This window comes from Diabrotica virgifera, chromosome 1 (genome assembly GCF_917563875.1).
Source record: "Diabrotica virgifera virgifera chromosome 1, PGI_DIABVI_V3a".
NCBI classification, from domain to species: Eukaryota; Metazoa; Arthropoda; class Insecta; order Coleoptera; family Chrysomelidae; genus Diabrotica; species Diabrotica virgifera.
In genome coordinates this window covers 263412377-263436621 of record NC_065443.1, presented here as the reverse complement: position 1 = coordinate 263436621, position 24245 = coordinate 263412377, and the positions used below count along the sequence as shown (strand labels likewise).

Genomic DNA, 24245 nt, shown 5'->3' with positions numbered 1-24245 from the left:
TTTAAGAATTTTTTTAATATGTTATAGCCTTATTCTTTAACAATATCGCTGTAATAATATTGTTGCTAGACAAGTAAATTTTCATTGTATACCGGGTGTACCAATCAAACTGGGTTTCTTTCTCAATTTTCACAACACCCTGTGGAATATTCTAGACTTTATAAAATATTGAAATTAAAACCCAACTATAGCCCCAGATTTTCTTAACATTCTGTTTTTTTATTCATTCGCTTATGTTGGATAATAAAAAAGTTAGAGACTTTAACAACTAGCCATATTCTTTATCAATACAGGGTGTTTCTAAAATAAGTGCGACAAACTTTAAGGGGTAATTCTGCATTAAAAAAATGACCGTTTGCTTGATAAACCAATGTCCGAAAATGCTTCCTTTCCGAGATACGGGATGTTGATTTATTTCTTACAAACTGACGATTTATTTATTGCTCTAATGCCGGTTGAGATATGCAAATGAAATTTGGTAGGTTTTAAGAGGTAGTTATGGCGCGTTTTTTGACTTACAATTAAAAATTTTATATTCACCATTGGCGTGCATGCGGGTAATATGATAGGGTAATATGACCCGTATGCACGCCAATGGTAAATATAAAATTCTTAATTGTATGTCAAAAAATGCGCAATATCTACCACCTAAAACCCACCAAATTTAATTTGCATATATCAACCGGTTTTAGAGCAATAAATAAATCGTGAGTTTGTAAGAAAAGATTCAACCTCCCGTATCTCGGAAACAAAGCATTTGCGGACATATGTTTATCAAGCAAAGGGTCATTAATTTTTCATGCAGAATTACCCCTTAAAGTTTGTCGCACTTATTTAGAAACACCCTGTATTGATAAAGAACATGGCTAGTTGTTAAAGTCCCTAACTTTTTTATTATCCAACATAAACGAATGAATAAAAAAACAGAATGTTAAGAAAACCTGGGGCTATAGTTAATTAAGTTTTAATTTCAATATTTTATAAAGGCTAGAATATTCCAGAGAGTGTTGTGAAAATTGAGAAAACCAGTTTGATTGGTACACCCGGTATACAATGACAATTTACTTGTGTAACATCAATATTATTATAACGATATTGTTAAAGTATAAGGCTATAACATATTAAAACAATTATTTAAATCTGACCACAGGTTTAGGAGATACGATACATCAAAAATGGCCCATTTTTTAGGGTGCCCGTTTTTCGTGCCGGTGAGTGTAGCAAGAAGATATAGAATCACTTTGGTTTAGCTGCCAATAACTTCCTATGCATTGCTGGCAGATGTTTGAATACAAAAGTGGGAAATGACGCATATTACATGATTCTGGCGATTGTCGAGTATGTATGGGCGGTTGTACATGAGTAATAGGTTTTGAATATTGTACTTCATAAAGAAAATGTATTGGTAATCAGCAATTTCAAAAGTACCTTATAATATAATATTTTAAGCAAATATGCGTTTAAAATAAAATTTTCGAATTTTTTTCGGCCATATTGGATTCGCCATTTTGTTTAAAAAAAAAAGTAATGTTAGATTTGTAATCAGCGAAAATAAGCTATTAAATTTGACTAGAAAATTTGCGTTTTGACTGAGATTTTCAATTTCTTTGAAATCCAAAGAACACCAGATACAAAATTGAAACTTAATTGATACAAAAAGAAGAATGTATTTAATTTATTTAATTCAAAATACATTTTACTGCAGCCAGAAAACAGAAAAAATGGTCATATGTCAATTAAAATGAAATTAATCCACTCATAGACTGAAATTTTAAATCCAAAAGTAAATGATTGCCACCTATTTTTATATATTTGTGTTTACCAACATATTCTTTCACGAGAATTTTTCTTTATTTTATTAACTGAATAATGCAAAGTATATATGCTACTGTAGCAACGTCCAACTTGCAGATACGGCTTTTAGATAAGGCAATTACTGATGGAACGTCAAAATGTTCGCTACGAATTACGGAACGAGGTTCGGTTCGTTGCTTATAGACCTGGATCCCGCGTAAGAAAGAAAAGTTGATTAATAGCAAGCTGAAAATTTGTTAATAGCTTAACGGTGTCTAGTCGGACAAACTTTGATGCACGGAACAATGGAACAGGGGAAGTTTTAACTGTGGAGCATGATAAACGTGTCGTCCTGACAAGTTTATGATTGTGAAAAATAGCAAGTTGTTTTTAAGTTTATTCGATAGCCAACGTTATGTAATATATGCGAAAATGTTTGTCCGACAAAAATGTTGGGCATCTTAACGAGTCCGACACGTAGAACATGTCACATCATAGGAATTATGTTGGTGATGAATAGCAGTCTGATTTTTGCATGAGAGTTTAATGAAAGGTTAAAAAAGCAATTGGAAGTTCTGTCCGACAAAATTAATGGGAAGTTTTCGTAGTCGGACATTCTAAACAGGTAAGATATAGACAAAAATGCTGGTGATAAATAGCTTTCCGACAAAGACGAAATTTAATTAAGTAAATTATTCCTTACCAAGAATGACTTGTCGGAAAAAAATAAGGGGTAGATTTTGTAGTCGGACAATTTAAAAAAATAATTTTTGAAATTTCAATAAGGGGTGATTATTCTATGTCAAAAGTACCTGCAATCAATTACAATCGATATCTTTCGATTTATGTCAACATCATTTAGATACCTCACTGTAATACATTTATAGTAGATCAGGCAAATTATATTATGGATTGAGTGGTCTAGCTATCTTTGTCTGCCACATGCGCGGGATCGCTTGGTTAAAAGAGATAGATAGACCACCTATCGACTTTTTGCACTGTATTCCCTGTCTACCCTTATGTTTATGAATACATTTCCATTTAAGAAAAACTGTCACTTTTGACAATAACTCATAATAAATTGCAATCGTAACTTCAAATTTAAACTAATCGATTTATTTTGGCAGCAAATTATTTCTTGCCATGTGACATATTAATTACATTATTATTTCATTATGCAAATATGTGAATATAAATAATAATATATAACTAAAATAGCTTTATCAATATGTGACTAAGTCATTCTGAAAAAATGTTTTTTATTTATTTCCTTCGATTTGCCCAAACTTTTTGTCCGACATATAACTTTTTGCGTTACAAAATATAATTTGTACATAAACAAATCAAACTTAGCTTGCTATTTATCACCAACATTTTTGTCTATATCTTACATGTTTAGAATGTCCGACTAGGAAAATTTCCCATTCATTTTGTCCGACAGAACTTCCAATTGCTTTTTTAACCTTTCATTAAACTCTCATGCAACAATCAGACTGCTATTCATCACCAACATAGTTCCTGTGATGTGACATGTTCTACGTGTCGGACTCGTTAAAATGCCCAACCTTTTTGTCGGACAAACATTTTTTCATATATTATATAACGGTGGCTATTAAATAAACTTAAAAACAACTTGCTATTTTTCACCATCATAAACTTGTCAGGACGACACGTTTATCGTGCTCCACCGTTAAAACTTCCCCTGTTTCAGTGTTCCCGTGCATCAATGTTTGTCCGACTAGACACCGTTAAGCTATTAACAAATTTGCAGCTAGCTATTAATCAACTTTTTTTTCTTACGCGGGATCCAGGTCTATTATTTCAAGATCCCGTGTAACAACGGCACCGTCGCGAACCTCTGTTGATCGCTTCATGTTCGCCACGAGGTGCCACGAGATTCGATACGACATTCGGAGCATGTCTGGACCCATCTTAAATTTTTTGTCAAAAAGTGTTTCATCAATTTTCAAATTTTCATATTTCAAAATCATATTCAATTTTCAAATTTATTACCTGTAGTCTGGGCTGATTATCGGAGAATAGGCCATTTTTGGGAAAAGTTATTTACCAGCAATTTTATTGCTGGAATTGAATATTATGATTGTATTTATTAATAATATAGGTATGCAAAGTCCACAGATAGTGTGCTACTTTTTTTATAAACAAAATGGCGCCCGAAAATCGTGTTTTTTTCAATTTTTGCTCTATAACTCCAAAGATTTTAACTTTACACCAAAAACACTCAAATAAAAATTCACCGCAATTAAATTCTGCATAGAGACGTGTTTTTTCCGATTTACTTCGATGAAAACTTTCCCCGGAAAAAGCGGGTTTTTCCAACAAAATCTTTAATTTTCAACTAAACTTTTAGATAAGTAATTGTTAATCAATAATTAAATATCATGGTAATATAAAAGCCCTATCCGTATAGATTATAATTCCAGAAGCCGATGGAAATTGAACGAACAGTTTAGCAACAATTAAATTGTTAATTAAAAATTTACGGTCGCTATAATAACGACAATAATTATGATGCATAAGAATAACTATGATTTTTTCATAAAAAGACACTATACCTATCTAATGTACTTTACGGAATTAAAATTGGACTATTTAAGCGGCCTCAGGAATATTTTAAAATTATTAAGAATTTTTTGGCTTATAAACAAATAGAATATCTCGGGAAATAATACACTAAATTAAATTATAAAAACGGTATTCGAAAAACTGCGGCAGGATGCTTCTTTAAAAGAAAAAACGTTTAATTATCATGAGTAGTTCCTGAGATACAACCGGTCAAAGTTGACCGGAATTTACGGCAAAGATATAAACAATAGGATCATAATTTTCAAACCATTACCTTTTTATTTTTGTCGTCTTTCTCCACACCAATTTTCATATCCTTAAAGTACTCATAACATATATTATTATAATAAAAACTATCGATAATACGTGTGAAAAATGCCAAAAATAGCAAAATTCCAATCAAAAATTAGGTTGGAGAAAATGTAACCCTCAAAGTTTAAAATCGGTATACGTTAAAAAAATGCATTTTCTCGGCTTCTCATGGAGCAATTTCCTTCATTCTTTTTTTGTTCCCAAGTAATTCGAGTAGAACCATCGAACTAACGCATTATTAAATGTCAAATCGCATCAAACTTGCTTTTGTTTTGTTATAATAAATTAATTTATTTATTATAACACAAAATTTTAATTTGTTTAAATAAAAATTGTTTAAATAATTATACAGCTTTGAAATGAGAACATTTATGTTTTTAACTTTAAATGGTACACTTGTAGTAAGTTTATCTAAAAAAAAGCCTACAACTGGAAAAAATATGTAGTTTTCTGTTCTTATAAATAAATTAATCTATTATAGCAAAACAAAAGCAAGTTTGACATTTAATAAGGCATTAGTTCGATGGCTCTACTCGAGTTGTTAGGGAAAAAAAAAGAATGAAGGAAATTGCTCCATGGGAAGCCGAGAAAATGCATTTTTTTAACGTATACCGATTTTGAACTTTGAGGGTTACATTTTCTCCAACCTAATTTTTGATTGGAATTTTGCTATTTTTGGCAATTTTCACACGTATTATCGATAGTTTTTATTATAATAATATATGTTATGAGTATTTTAAAAATATGAAAATTGGTGTGGAGAAAGAGAACAAAAATAAAAAGGTGGTGGTTTGAAAATTATGATCCTACTGTTTATACCTTTGCCGTAAATTCCGGTCAAATTTGACCGATTGTATCTCAGGAACCACTCGTCATAATTAAACGTTTTTTCTTTTATAAGAAGCGTCCTGCCGCTGTCTTTCGAATGCCGTTTTCACAATTTAATTTAGTTTAATATTTCCCGAGATATTCTATTTGTTTATAAGCCAAAAAATTGTTTATAATTTTAAAATATTCCTGAGGCCGCTTAAATAGTCCAATTTCAATTCTGTAAAGTACATTAGATGGGTATAGTGTCTTTTTATGAAAAAATCATAGTTATTCTTATGCATCATAATTATTGTCGTTATTATAGCGACCGTAAATTTTTAATTAACAATTTAATTGTTGCTAAACTGTTTATTCAATTTCCATGGGCTTCTGGAATTATAATCTATACGAAAAGGGCTTTTGCATTACCAAGTTATTTAAATATTGATTAACAATTACTTATCTAAAATTTTAGTTGAAAATTAAAGATTTTGTTGGAAAAACCCGCTTTTTCCGGGGAAAGTTTTCGTCGAACTGAATTGGGAAAAACACGTCTCTGTGCAGAATTTAATTGCGGTCAATTTTTATTTGAGTGTTTTTGGTGTAAAGTTAAAATCTTTGGAGTTATAGAGCAAAAATTGAAAAAAACACGATTTTCGGGCGCCATTTTGTTTATAAAAAAAGTAGCACACTATCTGCGGACTTTGCATACCTATATTATTATTACATACAATAATAAGATTCGATTCCAGCAATAAAATTGCTGGTAAATAACTTTTCCTTGTATTTTGCTAATTAGCCCAGAGTACTGGTATACAATCTGACCAGGCGGTTTCAAAATTGATTTTTTTTTAAATTTTTTATAAATATAATATAAGGTAAATTAATTGAGATTGAGTCAGAGTATTATTTTAAAACGTTTTTATATGCTTGGCTTGGTATTTGTCACTATGTCCGCAAATTTTGTAATCCATTTTACACATAGTTCTAGGCGACCTAGGCACATGAAATTTTCAGAATAGCTCAGAAGCTATTATATGTATGGATAAATCGATTTTTTAAAATGCAAACTATTTTAAAAATGTGTCTAATGACATTTAGATTCCATTTTAAAGTATCTCAACAAATCGATAACTAAAATGTATGGTGGCTCAGTGGTAAAGCATTAGAGTGCAGATCGAGAGGTCCCGAGTTCGAATTATAAAAACGTTTTATTATAAAAAGTTATTTTTTTATAAAAGTGTAATTATTTAAATAAAAAAGCGTGTATGGGAGAATTTTTCTTCTTAACGAGCCTTATCAAGACCATCTCTTCACTTTGGCGATTAACATGACAAGACCCTTACTGTCCTAAGTGATTCTGAACAGTTGTTCGACCCTCTGTACCCCGGTCCATTCTTCACATTCTTCTCGTTCTAACAATACCGGCGTTCTTCGATTTTACGTATCATAATCAGTTAAAGAATATTTAACTGTTTGCCTTTCATTATACAGGGTGTCCAGAAACTCTACCGACAAACGAAAACAGGAGATTTCTCAGATAATTTTAAGACAATTTAAACCAATCCACATAGTCCGAAAATGATTCCTAAGGGTGCTAGAGCTCTTTGAAGATGGCGTCTTGTAATTAGTTTTTCTTAAATACCTCCAGAACGCTTCTAGTTAGAAAAACGAAAATTGGTACACATATTTATCTTCCAAAGATAAATTGATTCTATCCATTGTGAATTTCTAGTAGCAGTCATAGGCGTCCGTTTTGGGTGGGGCAACGGTTATTTTATCGCATAACTTTTTTAACTTTTAAGCATTTTTTGATACTGGATTATTAAATTGTGAGGTATTGTAGTACTAAAATGTACTCTTGCATTAAGTCGGTAGAACACACCGTTTACTAGAAAAATCGATTTAAAAATTTTTCGTTTCCTGAATTTGAAAAAAAAATTGAAAATATTTTTCAAAAAAACGGTGTATTTTACCAACTTAAAGCAAGAGTAACTTTTAGTACTAGAATACCTCATAATTGAATAATCTAGTGTCAAAAAGTCTTAAAAATTAAAGACAAAAAAGTTATGCGATAAAATAACCGTTGATTTATCCAAAACGGACGCATATGACCGATACTAGAAATTCGCAATTAATGAAATCTATTCATCTCTGGAATATAAATAAACGTACCAGTTTTCATTTTTCTAAATAGTTTTTTTTTTAAATCTTTTTTTTTATATTCAAATAACGAAAAATTTTCAAATCGATTTTTCTAGAAAACGGTGTATCCTATCGACTTAAAGTAGGAGTACCTTTTAGTACTATAATATCTTACATTTTAATAATCCAGACTCAAACATGCTTAAAAATTTAAAACAAAAAAGTTATGCGATAATATAAATGTTGCCCTACCCAAAACGGACGCCTATGACCGGTACTAGAAATTTTCAATGGATGGAGTCGATTTATCTCTGGAAGATAAATATGTATAGTAATTTTCGTTTTTCTAAATAGAAGCGCTCTGGAGATATTTAAGAAAACCTAATTACCAGACGCCATCTTCAAATAGCTCTAGCTCCTTTAGGAAGCATTTTCGGACTAGATGAATTGGGTTGAATTATCTTAAAATTATCTAAAGAATCTCCTGTCTTCGTTTGTCGGTAGAGTTTCTGGACACCCTGGTGTGCAACATATGGTATTTTCTATATATTTTATATGGTTAATAGATACAGAAGATATTTGTCAAAAGTCTTCTTTTTCAGATAATTTGGCATGTTGCTCTTGAAGATATTTTAAAGAGCTCCATACGCGACCAATGCTAATTTGATTCTTCTTTGCAGTTCGACAGTTTGATTATCCCTTTCAATGTGGATTTTGTGACTAAGTATTTATTTTTATGAACCAATGCTATTTCGTTGCAGTCGACTTTTGCATTTTCGCTTGGTACCAGGTTTGTTATGTATTGTGTTTTTCCAAAATTTATGTTCAAACCAACTTCCTTACAGGCGGCATCTACCTCAGTAAGTATAGAATAGAAATATGCTCTATTGTCATGAAAAATTTAACAATTTTATAGATAGTATAGTTCTAGTTCTATAGTTCTAGTTTTATATATAGTACAGTTCTAATCTCTTCTAAGTTGCCTGTTATTAAAATTATGTTGTCCGCGAATCATAGGTGAGAGAGCCTTTCGCCGTCGACACTGATTCCTTGGGTATCTTATTCCATTCTTTTGAAAGCATGTTCCAGAACTGCCGTAAAGAATTTGGGAGATCACGTGTCGTCCTGTCCAATTCCTCTTTTGGATTTTTGAAGTTATACTTCTTTAGGGACGAGGGTGAATTTTTACATTCACTGGCGCATGCGCACACCGACATTATCTTATTAGTCGCTCAAACGTTATACGGGATCTTATTGGGTATTAAAATCATCTGTCAATAATTGTTGGATATTATGGATAAACAAATGTTGTGTATATTAGTTTTTATTGTTGTGATGGCAGAGCAAAAAGCAAGTTTATAATTGCAGTGACTTTTTAAATAGTTTTTAAAAGCGACAGGTACGTAATAATTGTAAATGTTTCAGTATCCTAATAAAAAATTACATAGGTACCTACCTATTTGGAAAATTTAAAATGAACATACCAAAATAGTATGTAGTGCTTGGATTTACATAATTTTCTTACCATCAAAATTTCTGTCAATATTCACCTAATATATTGTTTTATTACTCTATGTTTTGTTGTATTTTAATTCAGTATTCTACAAAAATCAAAATAATTTAGTTAAATTCAGAACTGTCAAAAGTTTAATCCGTTTAGTTCGTCGATCTTCCCACATAATGCATGTCTCTCCGTGGGTAAAAGTGTAAGATGAATGAATTCCAATACTAATGCGCAAACATAAGCGGGTTCGAACCCCAATAGTAACTTTTATTTTTTATTTTTTTTATACATTTTATGATTGTAAGTATATTTATTATATAATTTTTTTTTTCAGAAAATACGTATTTAGTTCAAACATTTTCCAACAATTATTGTTCAGAAATCATTTGTGGCATTTTTCAATGTGTTTGTGTGTATTTTATTCTTTTATTTTTTTAATTTTTGGTACTGTTTTAATAAATATTTTTGAAAAGTAGTAAGTATTAAAATTAATAAAATAGCTTCAGAACAACATTAAAATTAGTTTAATATTTAAATAAAATATAAATAAACTGTTTAAAGTATATTAATTTCGTTGAAATCATATAATAGAAGTATAACTTCTTACGTGCGTACAAAGTACACACACATTCTTTTTTTCTCTTATAAATGATTTATTTATCCATATAAATATAAGATTCTTAGACAAATAACTACTTAGAAATGTAGTGTGTCGGAATAAAACACACTCCGCTGTATTGTTGGAATAAAACAATGAAGCAAAAGTCAATAATAGATTTACCTACAGAAAGTGCAAAAACTCGCTGACATATGATCACGGATGAAATAAGAAATAAGGTCATGCTACACCTTCCCCCATTATTTACATATACAAACACAATTGCTCTAGAAACTGCCGTGTGGCTAATATAGGCTCACTAGCGACTGACTGGGCACCTGAAGATCCTAAGGGTGAAACAATTCAACCCATGAAGATAGCCACATACATAATGGCTTCGAAACAAGTTTTCAAATTCGAATTAAAAAACACGTCATCAAAAACGATGACTACGGGACCAATTGATCCCTTTGAAATCTACAAATCTACAATCTAGCTACTGACCTTGTTAACTAACGTTTTGCCGTTTCGATACGACTTACGGTCACTAGGAAGTGCGGTTCTTCGTGATTGCAGAAAGAAGAAAATCTGCGGGACTTTGAGGTACCAAGTTTAAAGTCTCCATTGAACCACAGATGTTATTGTCTTCGGTAGCTGCCTGCATTGAATAAAATATTAATTTATTCGTTTCAGAAAATTACCATGGTTATAGCAAAAGCGAATATTTGTTATGAGGTATATTAATACAAACAGAAATATTCTAATATGTTCAATGGATTCGATTCGCAAGAGTCACTTAAATAAAATATTCAGGTAAAATAAAATTCATCCATTCAAACCGATATATTTATTCAAACCTATTATGATTATTACAGAAGGTTGGACAATTATGCAATGATTGTCGACAAACTTATGAATGAAACCGTTTCATCTCAGAACTGTCGTTATTGGGCTGGTGAAAATCCTTATTACAGAATTTAACGTTATAGTAAAGGACCCCGCAACACTCCTTATGGAAAAGTGGCCCCGGTCAAATTTAACGAAACTTTGCTCAATGATAGTTCTCAGTGAGTAGATTAAAAAAGTCCATGGCACCTAGGTCTGAAAAACTATTATTCTTGAGCTACAGCCTTCTGAAGTTCTTAAATTCAGGTACTCGGTTTACGTTATGTGCACTATTTCACGGTCTAGTGAATGAAAATATCTATTATTAAAAGAAGACAGACTTATTTTCTTCATGCATATTTGCGTGTTTCATACGAATTCGTGGTCAAAAATAGATGGATCGTATTTTAGTCTTTAGAAAACCCCAGAAAAGTCCTCAGAAAACTGAAGAAGTGCGATAGAAAATGTGCTGCTAGAGTGACATAACAAGTATTATGTTTTCATGAATGCTTCACACTTAACACTTATCCAATACCAGTATAGCTACAGTTACACCTTATCTTTAGAAATCTACTGAACAGTGGCGGATTTAGGGGGGTCATAGGGGAATTCCCGTAGTAACACGGTGCAGAATTCAAGAAAAAATTGTTGAAACATGATTATTACACGTTGAAACATGTTAGCTTACATGCATCTTACTGAAGACAGACAAATTCAAACCAATAACTCGACAGTTAGGAAAATATAGGGAACTTATTGTACATGTTATTACCTATGTCTTTTATGTAGTTTAGGTTTATCTATTTTATATATTTTGGGGTTGATGTTTTATTGGAAGTCGCCCCCTCCCCCAAGGCAAATGCTCCGCCATTGCTACTGAGGTCGTTAGTTAACACGGCATAAAGTATGACGCATTTAACCAAAATCAGCAAAATCTTAACGTACAGATAGTCGAAGATGACATAAACTCGATTTTTCCATAGAAGATTGTAATTAATATTTCGCGTTTACCTACTACCATGTATGTACTTTGTTTTTTCTTTTCGTATTGAGCTCAAGTCAATTTAATCTACTCATATCTGATATGCTGGAGATTATTCTTTGCAAATCATCTAAGCTATTTGCAAAAACTACTGCTTCGTCGGCATATCTAATGATTTTTAGAGGCACACTCTTTTCTGCATGCGTAAAAACGTGATATGTCTTGTTCTGCTCTAGCAGCACTTATTGTGGTTGTTCCTCAATTTTCTGAAGGCGCTTCAGTAGCAGTGGCGGAACATTTGCCTTGGGAGAGGGGGAGACTTCCAATAAAACACCAACCCCTAAATACATAAAATAAATAAACCCAAACTATAAGAGATATATAATAACATGTGCAATAAGCTCCCTTAATTTTCCTAACTGTTGAGTTAATTGGCTTGAATTCATCTGTCGGTAGTAAGTTTCATGTCAGCTAATATATTTTTTATGTTTTAACAATGTTTTCTTTAATTCTGGACTGTGTTACGGGGGGGAATTCAATAAACACTACTAACCTATGAAACAACAAAAACGAATTCTTAAATTAACACACTACTGCACTGAACAGATATCGATAAAGATGAAAGAACAGATTAGAGAAAATCTGACGCAGGTTTGTCAAAATGACAGTGATAATTTCTCTATGTTGCCTAATTAGTTATTTAGTTATAATATGTTCGATTTCTTATTAGAAATAAAACATTTTAGTAGTTCCAAGATTACACAAAATCTAGGCATGGGATAAAAAAGTTTATTTGAAGAAAGTTTTTTTTTCTTCTTAATAGCGGTACTACAGGCTCCTTTTTTCAATATTTTATTTAGTTATAGAGTAATTTCCACGTACTAACATATTTCTGAAATTTGGCTCTGTACCGCCACTCTTTATTATATTACGAATATGTGTGCCAAATATCTCGACAAAATATTCAAAATTAGAGCCGCAGTCTTGGAACGCGTTTGTTGGTACCTGTTGATCGCTACTGTAGCCTCTTAATAAAAGAAACTATGAACCAAGCTACAGCTACATAGTACATAAATGAAAATGAAACACGAACCACGTACCATTAAAGAGGGGAGTCAAACAGGGAGATAATCTATCACCCAAACTGTTCACCTTAGTTTTAGAGGACATTTTTAAAAACCTAAATTGGAAATATAAGGGAATGAACATCAATGGCCGCTACCTCAGTAATCTACGATTTGCGGATGACATAATCCTGATAAGCCGCTGACCTACAAGAACTACAAACCATGTTTTCAGAACTACACACCGAATCTTCTAAAATAGGACTTGAAAATGAATTTAAACAAAACAAAAGTCATGCACTCCGAAGAAACCGCGACAATAATAAACGACAAAGTTATAGAAAAAGTTGAAGAATATATATACTTAGGACAAAAAATAATACTAAATAGGGAAATTCAAATTGAAGAAATAAAAAGAAGAAGAAAGTTAGCATGGGCAGCATTCGGCAAACTAAACTATATACTCAGAAATCAGCAAATTCAACTACATCTTAGATCTAAAGTTTTTGATGCATGCATTATTCCGATATTAACATATGGGGCACAAACATGGACAATCACAAAAAAGAATATGAACATACTCAGAGTCACTGAACATGCGATGGAAAGAGCAATGCTTGGCATAATACTTAAAGACAGGAAAACAAACACATGGATAAGACAGAAAACCAAAGTCAACGATGTGGTACAACATCATTAAAATTGAAATGGGAATACGCTGGACATGTAGCTAGGAGCGCGATCCAAACAAATGGCACAGAACAATTCTAACCTGGAGACCATACCAACACAAAAGATCCAGACCTCCTATGAGATGGACAGATGATCTGAAACGGACTGCCGGGAAAAATTGGCTACAAGTAGCGTACAACAAAAAACAATGGAAAGGAAGACGTGAAGAGGCTTATGTTCAGATGTGGACGTGAATGGCTAGACGAAGAAGTTTCTCTAAATAATTTTTTTAACCTTTGTTATTGATTAAATCGTTGGTTAGGTAACGACGACGTTCTGAAAAAATTTTACTCATTTTATGGGGTTTTAGAACAAACAAACCTTTTTATCAAGGATGACATTTTTCGCTAAGAATAAAAAACCCAATTCTTTATACCCTTTTTGGCAACCATTTATACCGCAATGTAGTGGATAATAATATGAACACATAAATAAAGATGGTAAAAATCCGGCTCGAAGGACCATGTATAATCTTCGGGCTCAGCTGTAGATCTATCGTGGACAATTCGATGTAAATATCAGGATCAAATTGTTTTGTAATGCCCCTTTGTCCGTTTCTTCTCGATCGACGATGGTAAATAAATGTTTGAGTGTGGAGTAAAATATGGTTTTATTGACAGCTACGTATAATTACACTAAAGATGTTGTTCAGGTAACTTTCTATGATAGACTGCGACCCAAAATAGTCCCTTTGTCTAATTTATAATCTCGTCAAAATATACAGTTCATCAATAAGTTGCATGACAACAGCAACGAACTTTGTAATCTTTCGAAAGCTTACAACTACAGTTTATTGAGGAAATTATTGCAACATGTACTAGGAAGTACAATTGGAAATACCACGATTTGGCAATTTATTTAGGTTGCAAAAGGTTCACTGGACTCTAATAATTAAAATATTACTCGATTTATTTCCCAATGTTTCAATTATACACGGTGAAACTATAAAAGTTTAAGAAGTTAAGAATAATGTGAGCTAACAAATTAAGGGATTAATTTGAGATTGAACAATCGCCTTTTAGTGAAACGCCAACTGCAAGTAGATAATTTATTTATGTAAACAGACACTAGGTTTCCCGGGAGACGTTACATTACTGATACGCTTCGTATGAAGTTTGAACTGAGACTCTTCTGAGCTTACATATTGACTTGAAGTAAATCGAAGGAATATATTTAAAGGCACATCTTGCCTCGTTGAGTTGACTCTAGTGAATGATTCTAATGCATGCTCTTTCTTAGCTGCAGGATAAATTGGGTCATAGCCCACACGACTTTCAAACAAAGGTTTTTATTTAGTCAGCACATTTAACGTCCATTGACAAAAATATTGTTTATGATTTGCAACAATTAAACAAAATTAGTAACCCGCACATGTTTAAATATAATAACAAATTGGTTCATGTGATATACGGGGTGATAAATATGTACTGTTTAATATCGGATATGAATGATGAATATTTGAGATTAAACACACTGTAACAAGAGAAAAAAATAAAGGGAGGAACAGACCTTTAAAAACTTAAACCTCTATTTATTAGATTCGTGTAAAAAATAGTAGAAAAGCGAGTGTAAAAACAAGAAACATTAAAAAAGCTACAAACCTCTATTGATCGTGAACTATTTCCAGTTTTAACTCTACGATAGCTATTAGTTCCTCTGTAGTGATTTTGTCTTGAGTAACTTTGTTGATGATGGCCCCTACTGTGGGATCCACCTGGACGGAAGTCGTTACGATACAGTCCACCTCTAGGAACAGCTCCTCCTCTACTGTTTTGCTCATGACGATGGTGGTTTGATGGTGCATGACGACGAAGGTGAGGTGGCACATACGTAGATAGTGTTTGCAGTGGATCGAAATACCTAGGTATCCTTAACTCTGCTGTTTTCTCTTCTTCGTTCAAAACAGTTTCCAAAGTATTCAAAGTTAAGTCATCGAACTTGGAATATCTATAGCTTGGTTCTGTTATCACCTTTTGGTATATGTTATCGAGTGCCTTGCGGAGATTGATGACGTTGGCGTTGGGAAAGGAAAAGTTTAGCCAATCGTCAATTTCCAACTCCGTTGGGGATTCTATTATCGTGTCCATGCCGCAAAATAGACCGACCTAAAATAAAATAACAAGCTTTATTGATTTTTAAAAAGCATTTGACAAGGTACCTGCACGATAAACTAATTAATATCTTAAAACTGAAAAACATCGACAGCCGCGACGTCAGAGTAATTTCAAACGTCTACTGGAACCAACAAGTCAAAGTAAGAATTGAGGATCAAATGTGAGAAGAACAATTCAGTGAGTGTCCAGGATTCAACTCCGTAGAGTTGAGAAGATATAACATCGTAGGAGCCTTACTTTTATCTACAGATTAAGGTTGTGGCTATTAAAGAGTTTGGCCATGTTGTTGAATGCACTCCTAGCCTTATCTATTCTACATTTTACTTGTGAGTGATCCCATTGTTCGTTTACTATTGTTCCAAGATAGGTATACTGTTTTACTTGGTCCACTGGTGTATTCTTGATAAGCAGTTGGACGTCTCTAATTTTATTTTTGCTGATGACCATAAATTTAGTTTTTGATATGTTTACTTGTAGTCCAAATCTTTCACTTACTTCATTAATAATAATAATAATAATAAATGTCTTTATTAATGTCTTCCAAAAAAAAAGATACAAAAATAACAGAAAATAAATTTGGGGCGAGATTCAGTTCGTACGTTACTTTTAACAATATATTTTTACAGAGAAGCTTTAGCAGTCAACGTACGTCTGCTCTTCCACCTAACCCCTAAATTTACTTTGTTTATTAGCTGCTGTAAACTGTTCAAATTGTCTGCAAAAATAACGGTGACATCTGCATAGCGGATGTTGTTTAGGCGTTCTCCATTTAGGAGCACATATTCCATGTTCGCAATTTTCCAAGGCTTCACTAAATATTTCCTCTGAATATAGATTAAATAACATAGGTGAACGTATAGTTACATCCTTGTCTAACGCCTCGCAGAATCTGGATCGCTTCCGAGATTTTTTCTTAGTGTTGCTAATTGGTTCCAGTATAAATTTTGTATTATACGCCGGTCTTTATCATCCATTTAGGTTTTTGTTAGAACATCAATCTTTTTTGATGTTAAACTGTATCAAATGCGTTTTGGTAGTTCACAAAGCAAGTGTAAATATGGCAAGTCATATCTCTGAGAAAATTAATAAGTATTTTTGAAAAATTTCAACATAAAATGAAAGATTACATTATTACCGAGGGCCGAAAGTCGCTGAAAACTTCTATAATGTTTATTTTAATAAGTTAAGGGACTTTCGGCCCTGGGTAATAATGTAATCTCGCACTCTGCGTTTACATTTTTCAAAAATATGTATTATTATTTAGAATTCGAAAAATGAATGCATTTAAAAAGCATTGGCCCAAAATTGTGCGCCTATGCTCTTAAAAATTAAGATTTAAGAATTACTTACTGTTAAAGGAGTAACAGCTGTAACTCCTCTAAGACTAAAACCACCTTTTTGCTTTAACATTTCGTCATAAACAAGCCACGCCCTTATTTCTTGATGTGAGCAAGCGCTAAAATTCGATATTGATGGACATGTCGCTCTCCTAAAATCAAAAATGAGTTATTAAAGTAAAAATTGTATATGAAGGGTACAGGCAAAGAAGGTGATATGTCAAAATAACAAGTTTTGAGAAAAATGGTTTTAAAAGTAAAAGATTCTCTGGTGTTTGTTTGTTATTTATGCACTGACGAAAACTCGTTTATTTACTAAATTTGCTGCAATTACACCGAATGGCATCAATCTATGTGTACAACATGACAGCACTTTTTTTGCTGGGACCTCGCGGACTTGCCACCTTCTTAGTCTGACTAAAGAAATTAAAACATGTTGTTATTCCTGACTGAACACATTCATAGCAGTGACTGATTTATAGAATGGTAGTAGAGATCGCTGGCTAACAGAGGGGCCCAGAAACTCATTTTCTGCAAAAATTGACATATCACCTTCTTTGCATGTACCCTTCATATATCAATTCACGCCTGTCACAATGAAATGGCGGCAATTCCTACAATTTTAATACACTTGTGCCCGATTTCACCAGCGATACCTAAATATTTAAGAATTACCTAAGTGGGTTTAGGTACTTCCTAACTCTAAAACGGATTTCACCATAAGATAAGAATTGCCTAAACCGCTTAAGCATTGCCTTACGTTAGGATACGGTTTTAGATCTCCCTAAACTTTAGGTATTACTTATCGTTGACAGTCAGGTTATATTTTTACAATTTTGACTAATGTACTTGTGACGTTTGTCAATAATTTGCTTCTTACTTTAATTTTTCTGTTATTCTGTAATATTAGTTGTAATTTTGTATTATCTTTTATATTAATAATATAATATGTGTTGGAAAATTTAGAAAATCATTTGGAGTTTTTTACAGGTGTATTGACAAAATTATGTAGTCTACCTACTACCTAACAAACTAGTGTTGTGTTTCAAAAACCCATTCATGATAAATATCACTAACAGTGTGTTATTAAAAATTAATAATAAAAAGCAATTTTCAACATATTATTTATTTTAAAATTATTTCATTAATGACAATTCAACTAACTTTAATTTTTCGTCAATGTGAAATTTACAACTTTTTTTTTCCTCCATTTCACTGTACATATTACAAATAACATGTAAGACTATATTATATACAAACTTAATTCACAAATAACTAACTACTAAATAAAATAACTATAACAGTACAAAACTGAATAAAACCAAATAGGCAAACAAATAATAATGACAAATAATCGAAAAAGTAAGGAAATGTCATCTTATTCTTCTTTTTATTTATCAAAAATAGTTCAAACGTACCCGAATTAATAGCTAGGAAAGGATTTCCTAGATAAGCAGTTCTTTTAGTTATGAAACGCTATTGTTTTTAAGTATTGACTTAGGAAGTTCCTATCGATAAGAATTACTTAATAAGGCAACTGTTTAGGTATCGTTGATGAAATCGGGCATAAGCATCAAAATGGACATTTTTGATATCTCGTAATTCCTAAACCTGTTGTCCGATTTGATTGATTTTTTAAATATGGTATAGCTTTATTATTCAAGAATATCGTTGTAATAATATTGTTGCTAAACAGGTAAGTGTCATTGTATATCGGGTATAACAATGTTAGTGTGTTTTTTCTTCAAAGTTCGGAACGCCCTGTGGAATATTCCAGCGTATATAAAATATTGAAATTAAAAGTGAACTGTAGCCTTAGGCTTTCTTAGCATTTTGCTTTTTGATTCATTCGCTGATGTTGGATAATAAAAAAGTTAGGTACTTTAACAACTAGCAACGTTCTTCATCAATACAGGGTGTTTCCAAATAAGTGCAACAAACTTAAAAGGGTAATTATTCTGCATGAAAAAATAATGACCGTTTGCTTTGTAAACATATGTCCGCAAATGCTTCGTTTTCAAAATACGGGATGTTGAATATTTTCTTACAAACTGATATTATCTATTTATTGCTCTAAAACCGGTTGAGGTGCAAATGTAATTTAGAAGGTTTTAAGAGGTAGTTATTGCGCATTTTTTGACATACAACTAAGAATTTTATACTTACCATTGGCGTGCATACGATTCATATTACCCGTATGCACGCCAATGTTGAATTGGCGCCATACCAAATTTCATTTGCATATCTCAACCGGTTTTAGAGCAATAATTTTTTTTGTATTTTCATAACAACTGGTGTACAAATAGGTTAAAAATTAATGTTTTAATTTATTTGACCACAAAAGTGTTATGTCAATAAAATTACTACAGTAAAAATAAAGTTGTGTCGAAGGATTGAAAATGTCGGACATTTAGAAAATATATTTGTGATAAAAGCATGAGTTTGGAAATTAAACAAAATTAAATTTAGTTACACTTATATCTTCTGGTTGCTTAAAAAATACAAAGATTTAAAAAAATTAACGAATTGTCAAAAAAATTTTTACAAAAAATGGTGCGTTCTCGCACCTTTGGCGCTAAATGGGTTAAGGAAAAAACACACTAATAACATTGTTACACCCGGTATACAATGACGCTTACCTGTTTAGCAACAATATTGCGTCGATATTCTTGAATAATAAAGCTATAACATATTAAAAAATCACTCAAATCGGACAACAGGTTAGGAAATACGACACATCAAAATTGTCCTACTTTTAAGGTGGTGCTTTAATTTTGACGCTTAGTGTATAAACAAAAGTTATTTCAAAGAACTGAATTACCTTGTTTGTAGTTTGTTTCCGTGCGGATAAGCTACATTTGGATACAACCCGGTACAAATCAACCCTTTCACCAATGGCCAACAATCTGAGTGTGTATTTCTGTAAGATCCTGCCGAACTAGAAGTGACGAAATTAAGCATTTTAAGTTGAGCCATCAATTGACTTTTTGTTTTTATAATGGAGCTCATGGCGTTCTGGCTCAAAAAGTATTCTTGACAAAAACGGCTCGCATTACCCGAAGCAGTTGCTTCCTGAAATGATATAGTTCAATTTAAAAAAAAAATGGACGTATAGACTAGGGCGCATCTGTAAAAATATTAGTACATTTGGACGTTGAGAGGTGACTCAAATTTTTTTGCAGAAATTGCTTGAAAATAGCTCATAATATTTTAGTTATCCTCCCTCTCAAAAAGGTCCGGAACATTGTTTAAATCATCAAAATGTCAAAAATTCGATTTTTCTCTTCGTTTTTTGATTATAACTTTAAAAGTGTTCATTTTCGAGAAAAGTTGTACTGACATAAAAGTTGCGTAATTAAATTTCCTACAATATAGAATTGGTTAAAAATTTAAAAAATAGTCAGTCCTGTTGCAAAATAGCAATAATTGCGAAAAAAACCATACAAAAACAAGTATTCGCATTTTACGTTTTTCAACCATTTATGCTAGACTTAGGACCTTCATGTTTCACCCAGAAAAACTTTATGATACAGTAAAACAATGCTGTAAATTTGATTAAGATCGGTTAAATAGATTTTGCAAAATAAATTTTGCAATCCAGCTTTCGCAAAAAAAATTCATTTTTTCAAAATGTTACAGGACTGAAAATAAAGCAGATAGCAAGTTGAAATTTTTTTGCGTATAGAAGTGCACTGTACCTTTCATTTGAAATTTGCAAAATTAAAATCGATTAACTACCACGGCGTCAGGAATTTTTTTAAATAAACATTAATTATTGGTGCTACGCGCAGGACAGCGGATAGTTTGCTCTGATTGGGCATTACAATGACCTTGGATAATGATTGATACATTTTATCCTTTATTACATTTTGATATAAATAAATAAATTTGTTTATTGCAAAATAAAAACACATCCTTTGAAATAACACTTTTTTTTGCAAAAACTTTTTTTGTTTATATATTTTAACTTAGAGAATAAAAGTTTATTATTTTTAAACATATGCAATTGTTTAAACAATATTTCACAAACAATAATAAAATTAGTTTGATTTTTGTGGAATGAAAATATTAAAATACAACAAAATATAGAGTAAGAAAATAATATATTAGATAAAGATTGGAAGAAATTTTGGTGGAAATCAACTTGTGTGAATCAAACATCGCTGTCCTGCGCGTGGCACCAAAAATGAATGTTTATTTAAAAAATTTCCTGACGCCGTGGTAATTAATCGACTTTAATTTTGCAAATTGCAAATGAAAGGTACAGTACACTTATATAAGCAAAAAAAATTCAACTTGCTATCTGCTTTATTTTGCAGTCCTGCAACATTAAAAAAAATGATTTTTTTTTGCGACAGCTGGATTGCAAAATTTAGTTTGCAAAATCTATTAAACCGATCTTAATGAAATTTACAGTGTTGTTTTACTATATAATATAGTTTTTCTGGGTAAAATATGAAGGTCCTAAGTTTAGCATAAATGGTTGAGCAACGTAAAATGCGAATACTTGTTTTTGTATGTTTTTTTTTTCGCAATTATTGCTATTTTGTCACAAGGGTGACTATTTTTTAAATTTTTAACCAATTCTATATTGTAAGAAATTCAATTACGCAACTTTTATGTCAGTACAACTTTTCTCAGAAATCAATAGTTTTAAAGTTATAATCAAAAAACCAATAAAAAAATCGAATTTTTCCTTCATATTTTGACATTTTGATTATTTAAACAATATTCCGGACCATTTTGAGTGGGAGGATAACTCAGATATTATTGAGTTATTTTCAAGCAATTTCTGCAAAAAAATTTGAGTCACCTCTCAACATCCATCTCAAAACAGATGCGCCCTGGACTAGTATTCAAACGAATGGTCGCTTTGTAGCGTGTACTGACCTCAAATTTCCTAAAAAGTTCAAGATATAAGAGATGATCACTCAATACACCATTGATTAATTCTTTTCGTTTACCAGCTGCCATTGTCTTAAGATTTGCCTGAGGAGGTAACTGGAACGGATCTCTAAAAAGGCATACATAAGTTGAAAAACTGGAAACTTCAATGGAATCAATACTGTATAAATTGTCCGACAAAGTACATTCTTTTACATCCGAAAATATCGACAGATTATTGGCATAAAAATTTAGATTTTTCAAGATACTATATTGTTACTGTCTCTCGACTAAAATTTGGCCCGCACGCTATTTGTTATCCCGCACATCTATATAAAAGCAATGTAATACAATCGGATTTGTGCGAAAATTGCAATACAATGTGACTTGGATCATATATTTTTTGCACGTGACAAATGAGGGGTGTAAAATCAAAGTCGACAATCTCCCATTTCCATAATTTTGGGAGAGCGCGAAAAAAAGGTAGAAACTAGCACAATTAAATTAACGCAATAAAACTGATAAAGAATCATATAATATTTGGTTTGTGATCGGATGTCCAGAAGGAGGAGCTTAAGAAATTATTTATTTTCCATTTTTTAAAATATTTTTCTTTGGGAGATTGCCGCTTTTGTTTACAACGCTAGTAGATTGACTGATATGAAAATGATCTATAAGGATATTACCAGTTTTGAAACTAATTAAACATCATTGTGCCGGTTACTTAGCGAAGAAAAATATATTTTGATATTCAACAATAATGTAAAAGCAATTTAAATGCATATCACGTAAGCCAAAATATCCGGAAGTTCGGGTATATATTCACAGGTTTCAATAAAGTTCACGACATTCACAGTTGATCACGTGCGAGCGCAACGTGGTTCTTATTGGCCTGCAGCGGAGATTGCCCTATTTGGTACGCACTCAGCTATGGATATTGCCGCTTTAGATCCCAACATGAATTTTTCACTGCGATTTGTATACAGTTAAGACCGCTTAAGAAATTAGTTATTTTCCTTTTTTAAATATTTTTGTTTGGAGATTGCCGCTTTTGTTTGCAACCCTAGCAGATTGACTGATATGAAAATGATCTATAAGGATATTACCAGTTTTGAAACTAATCAAACATCATTGTGCCGGTTACTTAGTGAAGAAAAATATATTTTGATATTCAACAATAATGTAAAAGCAATTTAAATGCATATCACGTAAAAAAAATATCCGGAAGTTCGGGTACATATTCACAGGTTTTGACAGAGTTCATGACATTAACAGTTGATCACGTGCGAGCGCAACGTGGTTCTTATTGGCCCGCAGCGGAGATTGCCGTGTTTGGTACGCACTCAGCTATGGATATTGCTGCTTTTGATCCTAACATGAATTTTCACTGCGATTTGTAAACAGTTAAGACCGCTTTTGGTTTTTACAAATAGTTTTATCTAACAGATAATAAAAAAACGCAACAAATGGCGTCCCTAACTCAAAACATGAAAAAGTGGAGATTGCCGCCTTTGATTTTACACCCCTCAAATATGTGACACAAAGAAATCTATTGAATATGTAGCTATTGTTGTTCTGAAGCTATTTCCTTGTGGTATTTTTATAATTGACTATTTATATGGGAAATAAGCCACAATTAAATTGAAAACAATAGTTTTATTAACGTTTCGATGCCCAAATCGGATGTCGTTGTCAAAATACAAAATACAGTAGTATTGTATTTTGACGACACCCGATTTGGGCGTCGAAACGTTAATAAAATTATTTTCTATCTAAATAGTTCTATCTAAATAGTTAATTAATAGTACCGTGCAGATGTACCTCTACCATATATTGGCTCTTAACACAGGGAAGTTCGTTAAAGGGGCCCGAAAAAAAATCTATCCTTAAAAATACTCAAAATTGTCAGATTAAGATAAGCTAAGTTAAGTAGGTACATGCAAAAGAGTGTATATTTCAAAAATTTGACGATTTGAGCGGGGCGTAAGGAAATGGGCGAGTCAAAAAGTTTCACAAAAAAAGCGAATATTTCGCGAAATGAACGTCAAATTAAAAAACTAAAAAATACGTCTTCAATATTTTTCAAAAATCTATCGAATGTTACGAAACATGACCCCCACGGGGAGGAGTGGGGGTAATTTTAAAATTTTAAATACAAACCCCGCGATATTTCGCAAAATGAACATCAGATCAAAAAACTGAAAAATAGACTTATATATTTAATATTTTGAAAAATCTATCGAATGGTACCAATCACGACCCCCCCACGGAGGCGGGGTGGGGGGTTACTTTAAAATCTTAAATGGGACCCCCAAAATTTTATTGCAGATTTGGATTCTTTACGTAAAAATAAGCAACAAATTTAACACTGTTACTGTAATTTTTCGACTGTGTCGAGAGTCGAATTTCTTCGTGGTCAGCTTTCGCACCTTAAAAGCCTGCCGGCTTACAAAGGGCCATCCTACCATCTGGGCAGTGTCTGCGACACTGTCTGAAAC

General features: G+C 32.2%; 1 protein-coding gene across 2 annotated transcripts in view; it reads right to left on the bottom strand.

Moving 5' to 3' along the window:
- The window catches only part of LOC114337220 (ATP-dependent DNA/RNA helicase DHX36), a 109004-nt gene that overhangs the window by 10259 nt on the left and 74500 nt on the right, over positions 1 to 24245 (bottom strand). Inside the window, exons 8-12 of one of the 2 annotated variants that reach the window (XM_028287626.2) lie at positions 21754 to 21877; positions 19685 to 19935; positions 16877 to 17015; positions 15014 to 15517; positions 10254 to 10407 (exon numbers count right to left, since the gene is read on the bottom strand). In XM_028287626.2, coding sequence (XP_028143427.1) covers positions 10297 to 10407; positions 15014 to 15517; positions 16877 to 17015; positions 19685 to 19935; positions 21754 to 21877 — 1129 coding nt within the window. In that variant the 3' untranslated portion in view covers positions 10254 to 10296. The remainder of the gene's footprint in view (positions 1 to 10253; positions 10408 to 15013; positions 15518 to 16876; positions 17016 to 19684; positions 19936 to 21753; positions 21878 to 24245) is intronic. The other variant, XM_028287627.2, reaches the window with a different exon arrangement.